Source organism: Eleutherodactylus coqui, chromosome 1, assembly GCF_035609145.1.
Source record: "Eleutherodactylus coqui strain aEleCoq1 chromosome 1, aEleCoq1.hap1, whole genome shotgun sequence".
NCBI lineage: Eukaryota > Metazoa > Chordata > Amphibia > Anura > Eleutherodactylidae > Eleutherodactylus > Eleutherodactylus coqui.
Genome location: NC_089837.1, coordinates 217,539,600 through 217,557,653, shown reverse-complemented (window position 1 = coordinate 217,557,653; position 18,054 = coordinate 217,539,600). Strand labels below are relative to the sequence as shown.

The 18,054-nt window shown below is 44.9% G+C and overlaps 1 protein-coding gene across 7 annotated transcripts in view; it reads right to left on the bottom strand.

Annotated features, from left to right (window-relative positions):
- The window catches only part of LAMA2 (laminin subunit alpha 2), an 834,596-nt gene that overhangs the window by 545,388 nt on the left and 271,154 nt on the right, over nt 1–18,054 (bottom strand). For all 7 annotated transcript variants that reach the window (XM_066605535.1, XM_066605537.1, XM_066605536.1 and 4 more), the window contains exons 6-7: nt 6,677–6,766; nt 4,281–4,398 (exon numbers count right to left, since the gene is read on the bottom strand). In XM_066605535.1, the coding sequence (XP_066461632.1) occupies nt 4,281–4,398; nt 6,677–6,766 (208 nt within the window). The remainder of the gene's footprint in view (nt 1–4,280; nt 4,399–6,676; nt 6,767–18,054) is intronic.

Here is an 18,054-nt window from a genome sequence, read left to right as displayed (position 1 = left end):
TAAGCTGTCAAGTGTACATGAGAGATAACACTATATCTGTCCATTATTTGATTTGTATCCTGTATTTTCCACATTTTCATGCATAGGAGGAACTCAATTCTTTGTGGACTGTTGGGAAGAGCCTGCTGCTGTTGTGCTGCATGTGCTGTGTTCTTTTGACTGTTCACAGAGAACTACAGAATCTGGTCTGTAACACACAGAGTGACATAACATCTTCATGAACACTGTACTGCAGTACTGGACAGTGGAGATGTGAATAAACAGCAGCAGATAACTCACCATTAGCCCCAGCAGGCGCATCTGTGTGTGTCTGTCCCTCCTCAATCTCCCCCTCATCTGTGCTCTCATAGAGTTCGATATGTGGATAACAAGTTACTTGTATGGGAGACCCCTAGTTTCCAGCACTTTAGGGGAATTTTTCAGCAAGACCATCATTTTAGGCAAATAAAATAAATTGCTCTTTTGCTTTATCACTTTTGCTATCATATAAGCTAAAGTTCTTTGAAAAGTTAGTGACCACTTAAACTCTGCTCTTTACAGCTATCATAACTCGCTTGAATTTCTGAAAACATAACTTGTGTCTCAGAAAATGAAAAGTTTGACTATTGTTTTTAAGCACTACATCAACAAGGGAACTGCTGATTTAGCTAAGTGTAAGTTTCACTTGTAGAATTTGTCCCACAGATACAGTAGGTTCTTATTCTACTGATCTGTTATTACTATACTATATAACTCCTCCAAATGCTTTCTTTCAAGCTAGATAGAGACACACTAAGTGTCTTCTTTGGATCTACCAACAATGAAATAAATTCCCGTATTCGCCCTTTACCTGTAGTTCACATTTGTTTTTCTCTTTTCAGATTCCCAGTGGCAGTAGTTACTTATTACTAGGAAGAGAACTACGGCTCACATATTATTGCCAGTTCTCCATTGTCAGGCAATCACAAAGACATTTCTGCAACGTTTATTCAGTAGATTATGTTTCCTTTACAATATTTTATTGCAGGGTTGGAGCACTTTGCTATTTAAGATCTGTTATTTAACAGTTCCTCCCATACACATTGGGTCTTGCAATGACATTTTTTCCTAATGGCTTTTTATACCATTGAATTTGACCATTCTTGTAAAGACGAAAACATAATAATATATATTTGTTTTGTATCACTGAGCAATATATTTTTTTTTCTTTTTCGAGTGCAAGTAGGGTTTTGGTCTATAGTATGTTTTTTCACATTTATCCTTTTATAAGCTTTAAATGAATAGATCTAACTCCCATCAATTTCTATGAGGAACTTTATACAATGGTAGGGTTGAGGACATGTTTGCAGGAGACCTCATATGTAGAGCAATGAGAATTTTTTTAATGCAAAAATTAAGTTTTCAATTATAATAAAAGTAATTAAATGCTAATATTTGCTATTATACTGCAGCTCAAATTACTTTTTTTTGTTCTGCTTCTTAGTTTTTTTCAATGAAAAGTCATTTAATAAAAATGTAGTAGGCTAAAAGAAATTATTGAATTTTTTTCATTAAAAATAACCTTTCTAAGCAATTTCTGCAAGATGTGTCAATGATGTCCGAAGAATATCGAGAACAGAGGTGCCTTAACTTTATAAGGTTGAACCCATCTTTATCCAATATTTCTAGCCTGCAGTGGATATCACATAAATGTCTAAGGTTGGAAAATCTCTTTAAGGGCTCCTTCCCACGGACGGATTTCTGCCACGTAATACGCGGCCGCAGCTATTAGGTTCTATTGAACCTAATAGCTCAGTGCTCACGGTGCGGAATTCCACCGCAGAATTCCGCACTGTTAAATCTCCCGTCCTCACCCGCGACATGCTCTATTTGCTGCGGGTGTACACCGGGACGGCTTCCATTGCAGTCAATGGAAGCCGTCTGTCACACTATCTTTCGCTGTAGCACAGCGGAAGATAGCGTGAAACCGCTTCCACACCCACCACCAGCCGCGTCAGATGACGCTGTGGGCGCGTCATATGACGTGGCCGGTGCGTCACGTGCTCTATTGCGCATGCGTGCCGAAGCGTCATGCGGGACGGAAGACACCGGATCCGGAGGTAAGTATTGGGGTCTCTTGGGGGCGCCGTGACGGGCTCCACTGCGGAATTCCGCAACGGAGCCCGTCATGGCCGTGGGAAGCCGGCCTAAGGCTCTCATCTTACTACAGTTTTTTTCCATTTTATCAGGGGTTCAAGTATATTGATGACAAAGGTAGCATAGTCTACAAAGCTATCAAAAACCATGACAGAAACTTAATTGTTTTGATTGCAAAGATTTTACTTTAGATATTAGTAGCTCTCTTTTCCTGCTTGAGAAAAATGGTGGTGGCATGTCAGTAATAACTGCAAGAGAATATCAGTAGTAAAGAAGGTGACCAGTATGTGAACATCCAAGCATCCAATGTGAATATCCCCACGAGTCCCCACTGATGGCTGGGCTTGTTGATAGGAAGACTCATGAATATGGAATACTCCCTAGCCCTTACAGAAACATTGCAATTAAATGTGAACTGTCTTGAACTTTACTGAGATGTACCAACCCTTACATTTTTTTTAATTGCATTATTTTAGACACTCACTCACTTTTATTAACCCCTTAGTGACCAGTCTATTTTGCTGCTTATTAACCAAGCTATTTTCTTAGTTTTTTTCAAGTTGTACAATGTGGTCAGTATATTGTAAAACTTTTATTATTCGTTTTTTGTTGGGGGCAGGGGATGTACAAAACCCCCAGAAATTCCACTACTGTTTTTTGGGTTTTATTCTATTGGCAATAACCATGTGGTAAAGAAAAATGATCGTGCTACTCTCGATCAGCATGATAATGACAATACCAGGTTTATTTATTTTTTTTTTTTTACATGTTACTACTTTTGCACACTATTCACTGAGAATAGAGGTGGATAAAACCAAAACTTTATTGGAACCGTTAAAAAATAAACCACATAAAAAACAAAAACACAAAGATGTTTCAAAACTGTGGGGAGAAAAGGGTATTGGCCAGTATGTATAAGACCTCCTCCACCCACACGATGGACCAGTGGTAGGTGGAAATATAAAAATAATAAAGACTTTTATGGATAAACCTAACATGTTTCTACCCTATTGGGTTTCATCAGGGGTGTCATATAAAGAGTTTCAGAAACTAGTAATGACCTACTCCAGAAGTAGAAAATTTTAATATTTTTTAATGATAATGATATGTACACTTTTGTGAGTTTGCTCATTTACTGATAATAAAAGGCACTACACTATTGTGAGTTTTCTTCAGATAGTATTTCAGTGCCATGTTGGGGAGAACTAGACTTCATATCTGTCAGGTTGTGCTTCTGGGACCTGTAGTTCTATGGATTTTCAGGAACACACTTCCATAGGTCTGGGATGATTGAGCTGGCTGGTTGTGGAGTTCTCTAGCCAGCTAATCACTACCGGTGTGCTGCACATAAATACCAGCACCTCTGGCTCAAGGGTGCTGGCTTCCTCATTTCCCTTCCAATACCCCTGTGTTTGCTTTCATGCATGTTGTTCTGTAGGTGTGAACAGGGAAGTGTTCTGTGGGTCTGTGCAGGGAGCCGAACATTTGGTATAAGCAGTGTGGTATGCATTCCCTTGTGTGTTGGTGGAAACTTTGCACTTTCTGTTTGGATTGTTTTTCACCTAGGGTGAGCTAGGTCCTTAGGTTTCAACGTGGGGCCATCCATATTGGGACGATTATGTGGTAGTTGTCTTGTTAAAGTAGGGACCCACAAGACAACTAGGACCCTTGTTGCGGGCTCGTGAGCTTAAGTATATTGGCCGAAATATGAAGCAATTCCTCATATGTACTGGAGAGATTCCATCTGATTATGTGTGCAGTTATGCTAGATGAGTGTTTTGGCTGTTTGTCAGTCACTGTATTATGTGTGCATAACAGGTATTTTCAGGTGATTCCAGAAGGCTACACATCCATTTGATTTCTACATTGAGCGGTGAAGTATATTGCATGTAGGGTTAATAGGCAAGTTAAGGAAGAACTCATCTGTATGTAATATAAACCTTTGCCTAAATACATTTTAAGTATTTTTAAGTATTATTTCTATGGAATTCTTTTCTAATTGATGTTTTACTAGATTTCTCTCATTACATTCTTAAAACCAATATTGCATATGCTAACTTCACCAGAAAATATTGTTAATAGGAGAAATGGCCAAAAAGCCCTGGACATGTAGAATAAGAGTCTTTCTGCAATGATAAAACAGGATATGGGTATGGTTTGCTTACCTTCACACTCGTGCTTTGTAAGAAATGTTCCAGCACGCCAAGGCTTTTGGTGGAAACCAGGACAGCATCTGTCACAGCTGGCGCCACAGGTATTGTGCTCGCATTCACAGGATGATTTCTTAACACAAAAACAGAAACGTTAAATTACTGAAAGCGTTGAAAACAGCCTTACAGCTTGGTAACTGCAAGGTTTTCAAGTTCATTTAACCAATCTTGTAAAGCTTGCAGGTGCCAAGCTGTAAATTTCTATCTATCCTTAAAAAAACAAACTGAAATATACAATTATCTACACTGACATAAACTGCAACATTTTGGAATTTTTTTTTGCAAGAGTTAGAACCTGTATAATACAAATGGTATTCTTTGAACTGTCACTTATTCTATAACAGAATTGTAAAGAGTCGCTTAGGAAGAAAATTGACATGCTATGACCGTCTAGAGGCTTAAGTTAATTTTAAGTATTTTTTAATTCTACAATTCAGTAGTAGTGATTGTATTATGAATAAAATATATCTTTTCATTCTGGAGAAGACTCTGGTTTTGGCTTATATTCTTAGTCATTGTTACAAAGCCAGTTAAAAGGTCAGACATTGACTTGCAGAAATGCTACCTTCTAAAAGGTGGCGCTGGTGAGGTATTGTTCCATATTTCCATTTGCAATCAATGCAATAAAAATACTCTTTACTAAATACTATTTACTGGAGTATATAATATACAAAATATAAAGTGTATGCAGGAATCCAATTATCATGATAAGGGCCAAATAATGTAACGAAACAGCCTTTAATTGCCTAAAACAAATTAATTTCCACTTATTACCAGTTAGGTTTCAGGAATTTAAGACATTTCTTCACAAAAGTATTATGGCAGAGATCCTTAGTTTTGGGCTAGACATCATATGTTCTGCTTATACTATTTTTTGACTCATTGTCAAAAACAATCAATCACCTAGGAGTTGTCGGAATTGAAAGAAACTTCCTATGTGTGATTGAATCTTTGATATAAGTAAGTGAATACAATATCAGAGCAAAAGGATAATATACTGACCCCTTGAAGGGAGGCTACTACCCTGTTGGGCGTCCTCTAACAAATGCAAAATATGGGCATGAAGTCTATAGCACCCTGTTGTACCACCCCTAGCTTGGATACAAGATGTGATACGGGTTAGCATGGAGGCATACAGGTTCTGTATGGTATGCTGTGGCTTATTGGTCCACATTTGCTGTAACTGAGCATCCAGATCATGCAAAATGGTAGGCTGTCAAAGTTGGCAACCCAGATGTTCCAATACATGTTCTATTGGTGATAAATTTGGTGACCAGGAAGACCACAGGAATGTGGCAATATTGTAAAAGCATTCTCATGACGCCATTGCTTGGTATGGTCGAGCATTTTTCTGCTGGAAAATGCCTCTTTTATGCCGCCATGAGAGGAACACATGTGGCTGCAGGATGTCCTGAACATATCAAGCTGTCATTGTCCCTCGTACCACTACTAGAGGTGATTGACTGTCATACGTGATGGCCCCCCCAGACCATCACACCAGCAGTGGGGGCAATGTACCGCTCCACAGCAAATGCAGGATTGAGGCGCTCACCGCTAGGTATCCAGACATGAACATGGTCTTTGTCAGTGCCCCAAAAAAAAAACCACTGAAGACAGCCCAAATCCATTCCATAGCAGTCAAGTTTTATGGTGCACCACACCACTGCAAATGGAGGCGATGGTGGTTGGCTGTCAAAGGCAGCACATGTAATGGGGAATATGAGACCAGATGTCCTTATAGCGCCTGTAAATGGTTCTGAAAAACACAGGAACCTGTAAAGATAGTTCCACCTGTCTCTGAATGGTGGACAACGAAACAGTTGGAGCTACTTGTGCTTGTCAGAAGATCAGACAACCCTCTCTATTGGTGATCTGTTGGGAACATCATTGAGCCTCGTTGCCTTGTGTGCGTGTGCTCATGCATCCACTGTTCCCAACTGCTCCTAACAGAAAGGCCCTGGTGGTGGGAAATTTGTTGGTACGTCCATCCAGCATCTTGCATTCCAATTAAGGAGCACCCTCTCAGACTGTTAACTGGGTGAAATCTCTTTAATTGTGTTGCAGAGGCATGTCTAGTGGTCAACAAGCTCTACACAAGCAGAAATAAAGGTGTATTTTTTGAAATGATGTGTCTCTATGTAGTATGATCATATTTTTTATTGCAAACATTACATTTTAGACTCAATCCAATTTTATGTGCTACTGAATGTAAGAAAACTTACTTTTTTTTCCTTACAGTGATGTATGTTTTAAATTATGCCTTATTTAATAATGTATTAAAATAAGAGTTAAATAAAGTGTAGGTAAAAAATATATAAATATGTAGTATTTTATTGTACTGTTTTACTCACATTAGTCTTTGGATCCCACGGACAAGCCCTTGCGTGACCATAACAGATGCACATTCCGCCCACAGATATATCTTTTATGGAGTAGAAGTACTGAAAACGAAGAAAATAAATATGACTGCTTAGTAAACAACATATGCTACAATATGAATTAGTTTTAATATGCAACACCTCCAATGTACATGAGTAAATACTAGGCTGTAATCTGTGGAAGTCAGGAACCAGAAGCATTGGCAATTCTTTCACAAATAAGACTACAGTGTATGTTAATTACACAAAGGTGAATAATAAATATCTGGATCATATGGAATCTCGTAGAAAATGTAAAAAAGTTATAATTTAAAGGAGATGTCCCGCGCCGAAACGTTTTTTTTTTTTTTTTAAACCCCCCCCCCCCCCCGTTCGGCGCGAGACAACCCCGATGCAGGGGTTAAAAAACCCACCCGCACAGCGCTTACCTGAATCCCGGCGGTCCGGCGTCTTCATACTCACCTGCTGAAGATGGCCGCCGGGATCCTCTGTCTTCATGGACCGCAGGGCTTCTGTGCGGTCCATTGCCGATTCCAGCCTCCTGATTGGCTGGAATCGGCACGTGACGGGGCGGAGCTACACGGAGCTACACGGAGCCCCATAGAGAAGAGGAGAAGACCCGGACTGCGCAAGCGCGGCTAATTTGGCCATCGGAGGGCGAAAATTAGTCGGCACCATGGAGACGAGGACGCCAGCAACGGAGCAGGTAAGTATAAAACTTTTTATAACTTCTGTATGGCTCATAATTAATGCACAATGTACATTACAAAGTGCATTATTATGGCCATGCAGAAGTGTATAGACCCACTTGCTGCCTCGGGACAACCCCTTTAAATATTAATTAGAGCAGTAGCTAAAGTTTGGTAATAATTATGTTTTTCTATTTACATAAGAATTGGCATATTTCTGCATTTTTACGATGTCAATTTTGATAAGTGACAAGAGGAAGTGCAACATATTGGTTGTCAATTTAGAATTTGCATCTCAGAAGCTAACACTTTGTTACGTAGGCCTTAGTCAGACGTGTGGTTTTTTGTGCATGAATAGCGATGCATAAAGATGGCGTCTATTAGAACCAATAGTTTCTTGTTGAAGCGTTTACATGAACGCTTTTCGATGCGCAGCACATTCACACCTGTAAAACATAGGACATGCATGGCTACAATGCACGTATCTAATTTGCGTGCTGCAATAAAAGATAGGACCTGCATTTTGCACAGTAGTTCCCAATGACTCCTATGAGAGCTGCATTAACACGCTGCACACATCACGGATCGTGTAAACAAGCACGATTATGCGCGAATGAGGATCACGCCTTTAGGGCTCAGTCAGACAGGCGTTTTTTCACGCGATTTGCGCATGCACATGCCTCCAGCAATTTTATAAAACCATTGCTTTGCAATGGTATCAGACACATGAGCGCTTTTTATGCGCTCGTCCGATAAATTATAGAACAGAAATCGCAGATCGCACCTATCTACGATCTGCAATTCCTGTTCTCTTCTCTATATGCGCTCAATGGGGCCGGCGGCAGCAGCGCCGACCCCATTGAGAACATATAGAAGACAAATCATTCTTCTCTGCCACAGCTGTAACAGATGATGCTTGCCCATTGAATTCAATGGAGCCGGCAATACAGCCGTCTCCATTGAAAGCAATGGGCTGCCGGCAATCACGGGATGAATTTTCGGGAAGGGCTTAAATATATAAGCCCTCCCCTGCAATTCATCCAGAAATGTGTAAAAACAAAAAAAATATATATACTCACCTTGTCCAGGCAGACGGAGTTCTGCCGCAGCCGGCGGCAGTTCTCCTGAACTGCTCAGGGTAGTATTCAGCAGCCGGGGATTTAAAATTCCCCACCTGCTGAATGAGCTGCCCCTGATTGGTCACAGCCTGACCATTCAGAGGCAGCTCTCACTCACACCCATTCATGAATGGGTGAGTGAGTGCTGCCTCTGATTGGCTCAGCGCAGGGACCAATCAGGGGCAGCTCTCACTCACACCCATTCATGAATTCATGAATGGGTGTGAGTGAGAGCTGCCTCTGATTGGTCAGGCTGTATTGCCGGTTCCATTGAATTCAATGCGCTGGACGGCTCCGGCCTGTTTCTATTGAAACGTGGCTAGGAGCAGTATTTTCGGGCGATTTTTCGGCCCCGGTCACGTGATTTGCGGATGCGCATCCGTCTTGCGATCCGCAAATTGCGGGAAAAAACGCCCGTGTGACTAAGGCTTTAGTGTCATTCATGCGATTTTTCAACACGTGAGTGGCGATCTTTTTGCGTGGCTATTTGTGCACAAAAAACGCTCATCTGACCGAGGCCTTATACTGTAAGTTGACAAAATTTATATGATTTTTTGAGAATCTGATTCAGAGGTGAAAACCAATATTGATGTATTTTCTGTTGCTACTTTGCATAAATGGTCACCGCAACAAAAAGTAAAATAATAATATCTCTGTATGTAAATCAAATATACATCTCAGACTTTATCTAAAACTGAACATCTGATCATATGAACATCTCAAAGATCATTTAATATTTGGATGGGTATACCTATTAAAGAAAGAACACCTCCATACTATCACATGAGTCACAAAATATCACATATTAGTATTTATGACTGACCCCGAGCATTGATGTCTGATTATGCAAATATAATATTATTCATATGAAAATGCCATGGACGGAAGATGGAAGACAGATTCTGGCAAAAATACAGAGGAAGAGAGGCAGATAAATTGCAGTGACCCTGTTAAGCTGGTGCTTTGGAAGGTTGAATGTAGTATCAATAAATTCCATCAGTAATGTGGATCAGTGAACCTGTTCTTGGAGACTGATTTATTACCATTTATTCTGCCTGCCCTTTATATGCTCCTCATTCACATCGCACAGAAGAGTGACAAGTACACAAACCTTCACCGGAGACAGAACTGTAATCACCAAGTTAAATGCTCAGCTCACCATCAAACAAATCAAAAGAAGCTTTATTTGCAGTGATGGATTTTCATACAGAACTATAATGTATTTGGATTTTCTCCCATGTTCAGACACAAGCTACTGGCTAGTGTGCTTAACAATGTTCAGATTTTAATTCTTTAGAGAGCACTAACCTTTTATTGTTAGGGACTAGTGTTGCTCATCTTGATTGGTTGGGCAGAAAAATCGCCACGATTTCTGCCAAATCAGATCCAGTAAGTCTTATCAGATTTTTGGGCGAAATTTGAAGGAAAATCAAATTTCCCAAGATGCAGTCAATCAGCAGCCAGGCCACCTAGATGATATCACAATCTTTCAAAGGAAACATGAAGAAAGCAAGGAGTAGGAGACAAGTTTGTAGTGGTGATGGTGGAGGTGGAAGAGGACGGGCCAAGTTGACAAGCGATTCCCACTGAAGCAAAAGATCCAGGTTCTGCAGAAGGCGAGGTGAGCCCACTGCCATTCCTTAGAAGTGGTTCTGTTTGTGCGTTACATCTACAGCACACAGAACAGGTCATAGAGTGGATGACGCAGCATGCCTCAAGTACCACCACCTCCTCTTCCTTCCAGTCGCAGGCACATAGCAGTCAGTCTGCACCAGTCAACCAGATTTAAAATGGAGAGGCAGGGAAAGTCATAATAGCAGCTTACAGTGGGAGGAGGAAAAGGCTGACTTTGCGGGGCAACACCCTGCCAAGAGAGGGAGTAGGGTGTTACAGAAAAACAAAGCGCAATGCTGACGCCATCAGTTACTACTAATCGCAGGAGCAGGAACATGAGGCACACAGCTAGGGCTGCTCACAGGTCTTGTGTAACCTGGGCATTTTTTGAAACCACATGTGAAAACAGAACAGTGATCGTCTGTAAGATATATGGCAAAAGTTTGAAATGCCGTCCATGAGCACAGAGCCTGAACACAAGCATTGCACAGCAGCTTGCAATAAAAATGATGTCCCTGGCATTGCAGAATGCTGTCAGTGGCAGGGTGCATGTGGTCCAGCAAGCATGTCCAGGGGCATTACATATCCTTAACAGCACGCTGGATCAATGTTCTGAAGGTGGGGCATAAAGCCAAAAATGGTGCTCCACAATTCACTGTACCTCCAAGACTGGTGGGACATTCATCCATGTTTGTACCCTCCTCACTCTTCACCTCCTCTCCTTCTTGTCTTTCTCCACCTCTTTAAACCACCTTTCAACACTAACCACATTGGCACAGATAGCCATATGGAACAAAATCCCACTTCCATACAGCAATGCTCATGGTAAACGTCAACATACTATCCTAAAGCTCATATGTCTAGGGAAACACAGCAACATGGTTGAAGAGCCGTTGATAGCTCCACAGTCCCAGGTTGATATGTGATTGACCCTGCATGATCTGAAGCCAGGCAAGTTCGAGTGTGACAATGGGTTCAACCTGCTGGCAGCCCTTTGCCTCGGAAATGTCACACACGTATCTTGCCTGGCTCATGTGATCATCCTGGCAGTGTAGCATTTCCTAAACAATCACCTAGATTTATATCCATAGCTGGAAAAGGCCAGGAAACTCTGCTTGCATTTTCAGTGATCACACCCATCTGGCAGACATGCAACAGCAATTTGGGCTACCACCCAACTGCCTAATCTGTGATGTGCCTACATGGTGAAATTCCACATTGTATATGTTGCAGAGGCTAAGCCAGCAGCAAAGAGTGATCACGTAGTATCACATGGTGTATGGCATTAGCAGGTTCTATATGGAGGTTGGTCACTTGAAGTATTTGGAGTGGCTCCAGATCAAAGATGTTTGCGTCATTCCAGTGTGCTTTGAAGAATCAAATAAAATGGTTAGTCATTATGATGCATTGATCAGTATGACCATACCTGTTGTCTGCCTGCTGGAACAGATGCTAAAGGGCCTCAGGGACAATGATGTGTTGTCACAGGAGGAAGGGATACCAATCGCCCAACTGTCTGGTCAGTCTGCTATTATTCAATATCACAGGGACAGTGGCTTTGGACAAGAAAGGAGCACTGCCACAAGCAGCACTCATCCACGATAGTCTAAGACTATGCCAACTCCCAGCAAAGATGTACTCAGACATGTCATTAGCCCCTTCACTTCTGGGTGTCTAAGGTGGACGAGTGGCCAGAGCTTGCACAATATACTTTAGAGGTGCTTGCCTGCCCCGATGCCAGTGTGCTATCAAAAAGGATGTTCAGCACAGCTGGGGGTGTGATAACTGACAGACACATCTACCTGTCTACAGACAGAGGATTGCCTGACATTTATAACAATGAACCTGGCATGGTGTTCTCCTGACTTCTGCAGCCCCATGGCAGATTCCACTGATTAGTTAGCATGCTGGCAATTTTTCAAGACATGACTGAGCATAGATTTATATCAAATGCCACACTGTTGCAGGTGGTGGTGGTGGTCTTGCTCCTGCTCTCCTTCTCCAGTGTCCACCATTTTCCTCCTCCTAATTTGCAATTAAAAATATATCAATATGAAAATACATAGCTGTAGATCTCATGTTTCTATGAGGAGCACACGCTGCCCTCAAGGTTCTGCTGCTACTGATGGAATTTCTGCAGCCCTCCTCTTGCATCCGCCACGTTTCCTCCATTTCTGAAAACAAAAAATTCTAAAGCACAAGAAACAGCTGTGGCTCTACAACTTTTGCTTGGAGAAAGTCAGTGCTCGGCTGTTCTATTCACCTAGTAGAATTTGTGCTTTGAAACTTTATGACATTGCTTTTAAAAGAAGCAGCTCACCTGCTGTCTTCCTTGGTGCAATTTTTTGTTCTAGGAGACCCTATGTGGGCCTTCTTTTGTTTCATTGACATCCTGTGCTATGAATGACCACCACAACTGTACATTACTTTACCAATTTTTGGGAGAGGCCCAAATGAGTGGCTCTATATCCATGCAATTTGGCAGGCTTTAGCTACTTTGAGGACTTTCCAGAGGGCAAATTAGTGAACTAAATTTTATAATATACATAAAACATATCATTACCCCATCCAAACAATAAAATTGATCATAAGTATATTTACGCAAATTGCACTATATGGACAAAAGTATTTGGACACTGGATGTTTTTTAGAAAAAGTGCTTTATTCTTCTATTTAGTAACTAGAGATGAGCGAACGTACTCGTCCGAGCTTGATGCTCGTTCGAGTATTAGCGTGTTCGAGATGCTCGTTATTCGAAACGAGCACCACGCGATGTTCGAGTTACTTTCACTTTCATCTCTGAGACGTTAGCGCGCTTTTCTGGCCAATAGAAAGACAGGGAAGGCATTACAACTTCCCCCTGCGACGTTCAAGCCCTATACCACCCCCCTGCAGTGAGTGGCTGGCGAGATCAGGTGTCACCCGAGTATATAAATTGGCCCCTCCCGCGGCTCGCCACAGATGCATTCTGACATAGTTCAGGGAAAGTGCTGTCTTGCTGGAGTTGCTATAGGGAGAGTGTTAGGAGTTATTTTAGGCTTCAAGAACCCCAACGGTCCTTCTTAGGGCCACATCTAACCGTGTGCAGTAGTGTGGAGGCTGCTTTTTGCAGTGCCGCGAATATTTTTTTTTGTATATCGGCCGTGCAGAGCATTGCGTCCTGCAGTAATTTTACATAGTCCAGGGCCAGTAGTGGTGAGGCAGGGACAGAAGACATATTTAGTGTATATAGGCAGTGGGCCTTTCCAAAAATATTTGGGAAAAAAAATCTATTTGGGCTGCCTGTGACCGTCCTCAGTGTACTGGGTCTCTGCTGGGGGTAGTTGTCCTAATTCATACGCAGCCAGCTAAGTGTTACAGCAGGCTTGCGCAAAATTCTTTCCTGGCTCTGTGTTGCCTGTTACATCACCGCTGTATTCCTGTCCACAGTGAAACAGTCTGCAGTAATTTTACATAATCCAGGGCCAGGAGTGGTGAGGCAGGGACAGAAGACATATTTAGTGTATATAGGCAGTGGGCCTTTCCAAAAACATTTGGGAAAAAAATCTATTTGGGCTGCCTGTGACCGTCCTCAGTGTACTGGGTCTCTGCTGGGGGTAGTTGTCATAATTCATACGCAGCCAGCTAAGTGTTACAGCAGGCTTGCGCAAAATTCTTTCCTGGCTCTGCTGTGCGTTCCGTAAGCGAAGTCAGCCTCCAACCACAGGCCAATAAGCGGCACATTTAATTACAGCGTTCTGTTTCTGCACTACTGGTAATACAGCATGCTGAGGGGTAGGAGTAGGCCTAGAGGACGTGGACGCGGGCGAGGACGCGGAGGCCCAAGTCAGGGTGTGGGCACAGGCCGAGCCAGTGTGGTGGCCAGGGGTAGAGGCAGGGCCAGACCTAATAATCCACCAACTGTTTCCCAAAGCACCCCCTCGCGCCATGCCACCCTGCAGAGGCCAAGGTGCTCTAAGGTGTGGCAGTTTTTCACAGAGACGCCTGACGACCGACGAACAGTGGTGTGCAACCTTTGTCGCGCCAAGATCAGCTGGGGAGCCACCACCACCAGCATGCGCAGGCATATGATGGCCAAGCACCCCACAAGGTGGGACGAAGGCAGTTCACCGCCTCCGGTTTGCACCACTGCCTCTCCCCCTGTGCCCCAACCTGCCACTGAGATCCAACCCCCCTCTGAGGACACAGACACGAGTGCCTACCGGCCTGCACCCACACCCTCACCTCCGCTGTCCTCGGCCCCATCCAGCAATGTCTCTCAGCGCAGCGTCCAGACGTCGCTAGTGCAACTGTTTGAGCGCAAGTGCAAGTACGCCGCCACGCACCCGCACGCTCAAGCGTTAAACGTGCACATAGCCAAATTGATCAGCCTGGAGATGCTGCCATATAGGCTTGTGGAAACGGAGGCTTTCAAAAGCATGATGGCGGCGGCGGCCCCGCGCTACTCGGTTCCCAGTCGCCACTACTTTTCCCGATGTGCCGTCCCAGCCCTGCACGACCACGTCTCCCGCAACATTGTACGCGCCCTCACCAACGCGGTTACTGCCAAGGTCCACTTAACAACGGGCACGTGGACAAGCACAGGCGGGCAGGGCCACTATATCTCCCTGACAGCACATTGGGTGAATTTAGTGGAGGCTGGGACAGAGTCAGAGCCTAGGACCGCTCACGTCCTACCCATCCCCAGAATTGCGGGCCCCAGCTTGGTGCTGGTATCTGCGGCTGTGTATGCTTCCTCCACTAAACCACCCTCCTCCTCCTCCTCCTACGCAACCTCTGTCAATCAAGATGTGTCAGCAGCAGCGGCACGTCGCCAGCAGTCGGTGTCGCGCGGCGTGGCAGCACAGCGGTGGGCAAGCATCAGCAGGCCGTGCTGAAACTACTCAGCTTAGGAGAGAAGAGGCACACGGCCCACGAACTGCTGCAGGGTCTGACAGAGCAGACCGACCGCTGGCTTTCACCGCTGAGCCTCCAACCGGGCATGGTCGTGTGTGACAACGGCCGTAACCTGGTGGCGGCTCTGCAGCTCGGCAGCCTCACGCACGTGCCATGCCTGGCCCATGTCTTTAATTTGGTGGTTCAGCGCTTTCTGAAAAGCTACCCACACTTGTCATACCTGCTCGGAAAGGTGCGCCGGGTCAGCGCACATTTCCGCAAGTCCAAGACGGACGCTGCCACCCTGCGGACCCTGCAACATCGGTTTAATCTGCCAGTGCACCGACTGCTGTGCGACGTGCCCACACGGTGGAACTCTACGCTCCACATGTTGGCCAGACTCTATGAGCAGCGTAGAGCTATAGTGGAATACCAACTCCAACATGGGCGGCGTAGTGGGAGTCAGCCTCCTCAATTCTTTACAGAAGAGTGGGCCTGGTTAGCAGCCATCTGCCAGGTCCTTGGAAACTTTGAGGAGTCTACCCAGATGGTGAGCGGGGATGCTGCAATCATTAGCGTCACCATTCCTCTGCTATGCCTCTTGAGAAGTTCCCTGCAAAGCATAAAGGCAGACGCTTTGCACTCGGAAACAGAGGCGGGGGAAGACAGTATGTCGCTGGATAGTCAGAGCACCCTCATGTCTATATCTCAGCGCGTTGAGGAGGAGGGGGAGGAGCATGAGGAGGAGGGGGAAGAGACAGCTTGGCCCACTGCTGAGGGTACCCATGCTGCTTGCCTGTCATCCTTTCAGCGTGTATGGCCTGAGGAGGAGGAGGATCCTGAAAGTGATCTTCCTAGTGAGGACAGCCATGTGTTGCATACAGGTACCCTGGCACACATGGCTGACTTCATGTTAGGATGCCTTTCTCGACACCCTCGCGTTACACGCATTCTGGCCACTACGGATTACTGGGTGTACACACTGCTCGACCCACGGTATAAGGAGAACCTTTCCACTCTCATACCCGAAGAGGAAAGGGGTTCGAGAGTGATGCTATACCACAGGACCCTGGCGGACAAACTGATGGTAACATTCCCATCCGACAGTGCTAGTGGCAGAAGGTGCAGTTCCGAGGGACAGGTAGCAGGGGAGGTGCAGAGATCAGGCAGCATGTACAGCACAGGCAGGGGAACATTCTCCAAGGCCTTTGCCAGATTTATGGCTCCCCAGCAAGACTGTGTCACCGCTCCCCAGTCAAGGCTGAGTTGGCGGGAGCACTGTAAAAGGATGGTGAGGGAGTACATAGCCGATCGCATGACCGTCCTCGGTAACGCCTCTGCCACCTACAACTACTGGGTGTCGAAGCTGGACACGTGGCCTGAACTCGCGCTGTATGCCCTGGAGGTGCTTGCTTGTCCTGCGGCTAGCGTCTTGTCAGAGAGGGTGTTTAGTGCGGCTGGGGGAATCATCACGGATAAGCGTACCCGCCTGTCAATCGACAGTGCCGACAGGCTTACACTCATCAAGATGAACAAAGCCTGGATTTCCCCAGACTTCTCTTCTCCACCAGCGGACAGCAGCGATACCTAAGCAATACGTAGGTTGCACCCGCGGATGGAAGCATCGTTCTCTATCACCATCAAAAACGGGGACCTTTTAGCTCCATCAATCTGTGTATTCTATTCATCCTCCTCCTCCTGCTCCTCCTCCTGAAACTTCACGTAATCACGCCGAACGGGCAATTTTTCTTAGGCCCACAAGGCTCAGTCATATAATTTTTGTAAACAATTTTTATACGTTTCAATGTTCATTAAAGCGTTGAAACTTGCACCTGAACCAATTTTTATTTTAACTGGGCTGCCTCCAGGCCTAGTTACCAATTAAGCCACATTAACCAAAGCGATTAATGGGTTTCACCTGCCCTCTTGGTTGGGCATGGGCAATTTTTCTGAGGTACATTAGTACTGTTGGTACACCAATTTTTTTGGGCCCTCGTCTACAGTGTAATCCAATTAATTTTTTGCCCACCTGCATTAAAGCTGACGTTACATCAGCTGTGCTGGGCACTGCAATGGGATATATTTATGTACCGCCAGTGGCTTCCTGGGACCCACCCATGCTGTCGGTCCACATGGACTTCCCATTAGGGAGATGTACGTGCCTGTGTATACTTATAAAAAACTCGAGCCTGACTGGGGCATGCAGTTTGGGCCGAAGCCCACCTGCATTTAATCTGACGTTAGCTCTGCTGTCCAGGGCACTGCAATGGGATACATTTATGTACAGCGGGTGGGTTCCAGGGAGCCACCCATGCTGTGGGTGCACACGGAATTCCCATTGCGGAGTTGTACCTGCCTGTGACTATTTATAAAAAACCGCAGTCTGACTGGGGCATGCAGACACCTTGACAGAATGAATAGTGTGTGGCACATAGGTTCCCCATTGCTATGCCCGCGTGTGCAGCTCCTGATGGCGGTGGCACAGGATTATATTTCTCATTGCTTCTGTACAGCATTGTGGGCTATCGTCCTGCCCCTTTTAAAGAGGGTCGCTGCCTAGCCATGCCAACCCTCTGCAGTGTGTGCCTGCGGTTCCTCCTCATGGCAGACGCACTTATAAATAGACATGAGTGTGGCGTGGCATGAGGGCAGCTGAAGGCTGCGCAGGGACACTTTGGTGTGTGCTGTGGACACTGGGTCGTTCGGGGGGGGGGGTTGGGCAACATGTAACCCAGGAGAAGTGGCAGCGGAGTGTCATGCAGGTAGTGATTGTGCTTTGTTGGAGGTAGTGTGGTGCTTAGCTAAGGTATCCATTGCTAATGAGGGCTTTTCAGAAGTAAAAGTTGTTGGGGGGGGGGCCCACTCTTGCCGCTATTGTGGCTTAATAGTGGGACCTGGGAACTTGAGATGCAGCCCAACATGTAGCCCCTCGCCTGCCCTATCCGTTGCTGTGTCGTTCCCATCACTTTCTTGAATTGCCCAGATTTTCACAGATGGAAACCTTAGCGAGCATCGGCGATATACAAAAATGCTCGGGTCGCCCATTGACTTCAAT